Source organism: Sinocyclocheilus grahami, unplaced genomic scaffold, assembly GCF_001515645.1.
Source record: "Sinocyclocheilus grahami isolate Dianchi unplaced genomic scaffold, SAMN03320097.WGS_v1.1 scaffold1602.1, whole genome shotgun sequence".
NCBI classification, from domain to species: Eukaryota; Metazoa; Chordata; class Actinopteri; order Cypriniformes; family Cyprinidae; genus Sinocyclocheilus; species Sinocyclocheilus grahami.
In genome coordinates, this window is record NW_015506781.1 from 32,762 (window position 1) to 34,231 (window position 1,470).

General features: G+C 40.3%; 1 protein-coding gene across 4 annotated transcripts in view; it reads left to right on the top strand.

Moving 5' to 3' along the window:
• LOC107571499 (homeodomain-interacting protein kinase 3) overlaps positions 1-1,470 on the top strand; it is a 52,932-nt gene that overhangs the window by 13,649 nt on the left and 37,813 nt on the right. For all 4 annotated transcript variants that reach the window (XM_016257815.1, XM_016257817.1, XM_016257816.1 and 1 more), the window contains exon 2: positions 1,003-1,126. In XM_016257815.1, the coding sequence (XP_016113301.1) occupies positions 1,003-1,126 (124 nt within the window). The remainder of the gene's footprint in view (positions 1-1,002; positions 1,127-1,470) is intronic.

Here is a 1,470-nt window from a genome sequence, read left to right on the forward strand (position 1 = left end):
TGTCTTATTATTTACTTGCGTGGCAAGTAGTCATGTAAAAAGAGGGATAATGTACATCCAGCCGCTTGTTATTCATTATCCCTTTCATATTTTTCCTTTATATTTTAGACCCCTTTTTAGGGCTGGCTAAAAATATCTAACTTTATTTTGAATGATTTGATCAAAGACTGATCTTTTAATTTAATTATTTTTTTTACAGTTGATGCATCAGTTTCTACTAAACTATATTATATGTTGTGCTGCTTGTAGTAGTGTATCTCCCGGTTTGCTAATGTCACAGTGTTGGTGCCGGATTCTAGCAGCCACCCTGCACACAGACACACTGTCCACCGCCTCTGTCACTCATTGTATCAGTTTTATGGGCTTGCACTATACAAATGGGAAAGAATGTTCTAAATTTCTTGGCTGCGTGCCACTCTCTCTGAAATTAAATTGTCCACATGAGTAACATTTTCCAGGCAGTCCTGTGCACCCCACCCCCCCCACCCCCGACCAGTGCTGTAAATGCAAGTTAATCAAGTCAGTTTGGTTTTATAAAATATATTCTCTAAATGTATGTTATACTGTTGGTCTTATTGTGAACGATTCATCTGTATGTTAGTTTTATTATTATTATTTATTTATTTATTTATTTTTAATCAAAATATCTTCTGGTTAAAATGAATGACTTCTCTCTGGTGATGGGTGCTGAATTTCTCCAATCGTTTAGTCAGTTTAAATCCGGCCCCTGCAACCTCAATACCAAACCTCTAAATTACTGCAACACTTAATATTTAAACACTTAATATTTATTTGAAGAAAAAAAAAAAACTCTTTTTACTTTTTTTGATAATCCGTAATGGCCAAATATATTCACATTTAGAAATTTGATCAAAAGAATTTAATCAAATCTGGAATTCAGTGCCAATACAGAAGTATTGTTCTCACAATTTGTAGTCTGAGGGTGAAATTTGATGGTCAGTTTTGAGGGTTTGTCTTATATTGGTGTTTCTGTCATCACAGGGCTCCAGAGATCATTCTTGGACTGCCTTTTTGTGAAGCCATAGACATGTGGTCACTGGGATGTGTGATTGCTGAGCTCTTCTTGGGCTGGCCTCTCTACCCAGGAGCCCTCGAGTTTGACCAGGTAATTCTTCTAAAACACTGCTTTTCTCCTGCATCCATCCATCTCTCCCTCTCTCCCTCCCTCCCTCCCTCCCTCCCTCTCTCTCTCTCTCTCTCTCTCTCCCGTCTGGATGAATCTTAGGGTGTTTTCACACATGGCCTGTTGTTTCGGAACCTGGCGCGTTTCCCCCCTTAGCACGGTTCGTTTGGGCATATGTGAACACGGCAATCGCACTTGGATCCGCGCCAAAACAATCGGTCCGAGATCGCCTGAACGAGGTGGTCTCGGCTCGATTGAAAACGAACTCTGGAGCGATTCGGTTGTAGTGAGAAAGCAATCCGATCCAACGGACCAACGAACCAGGC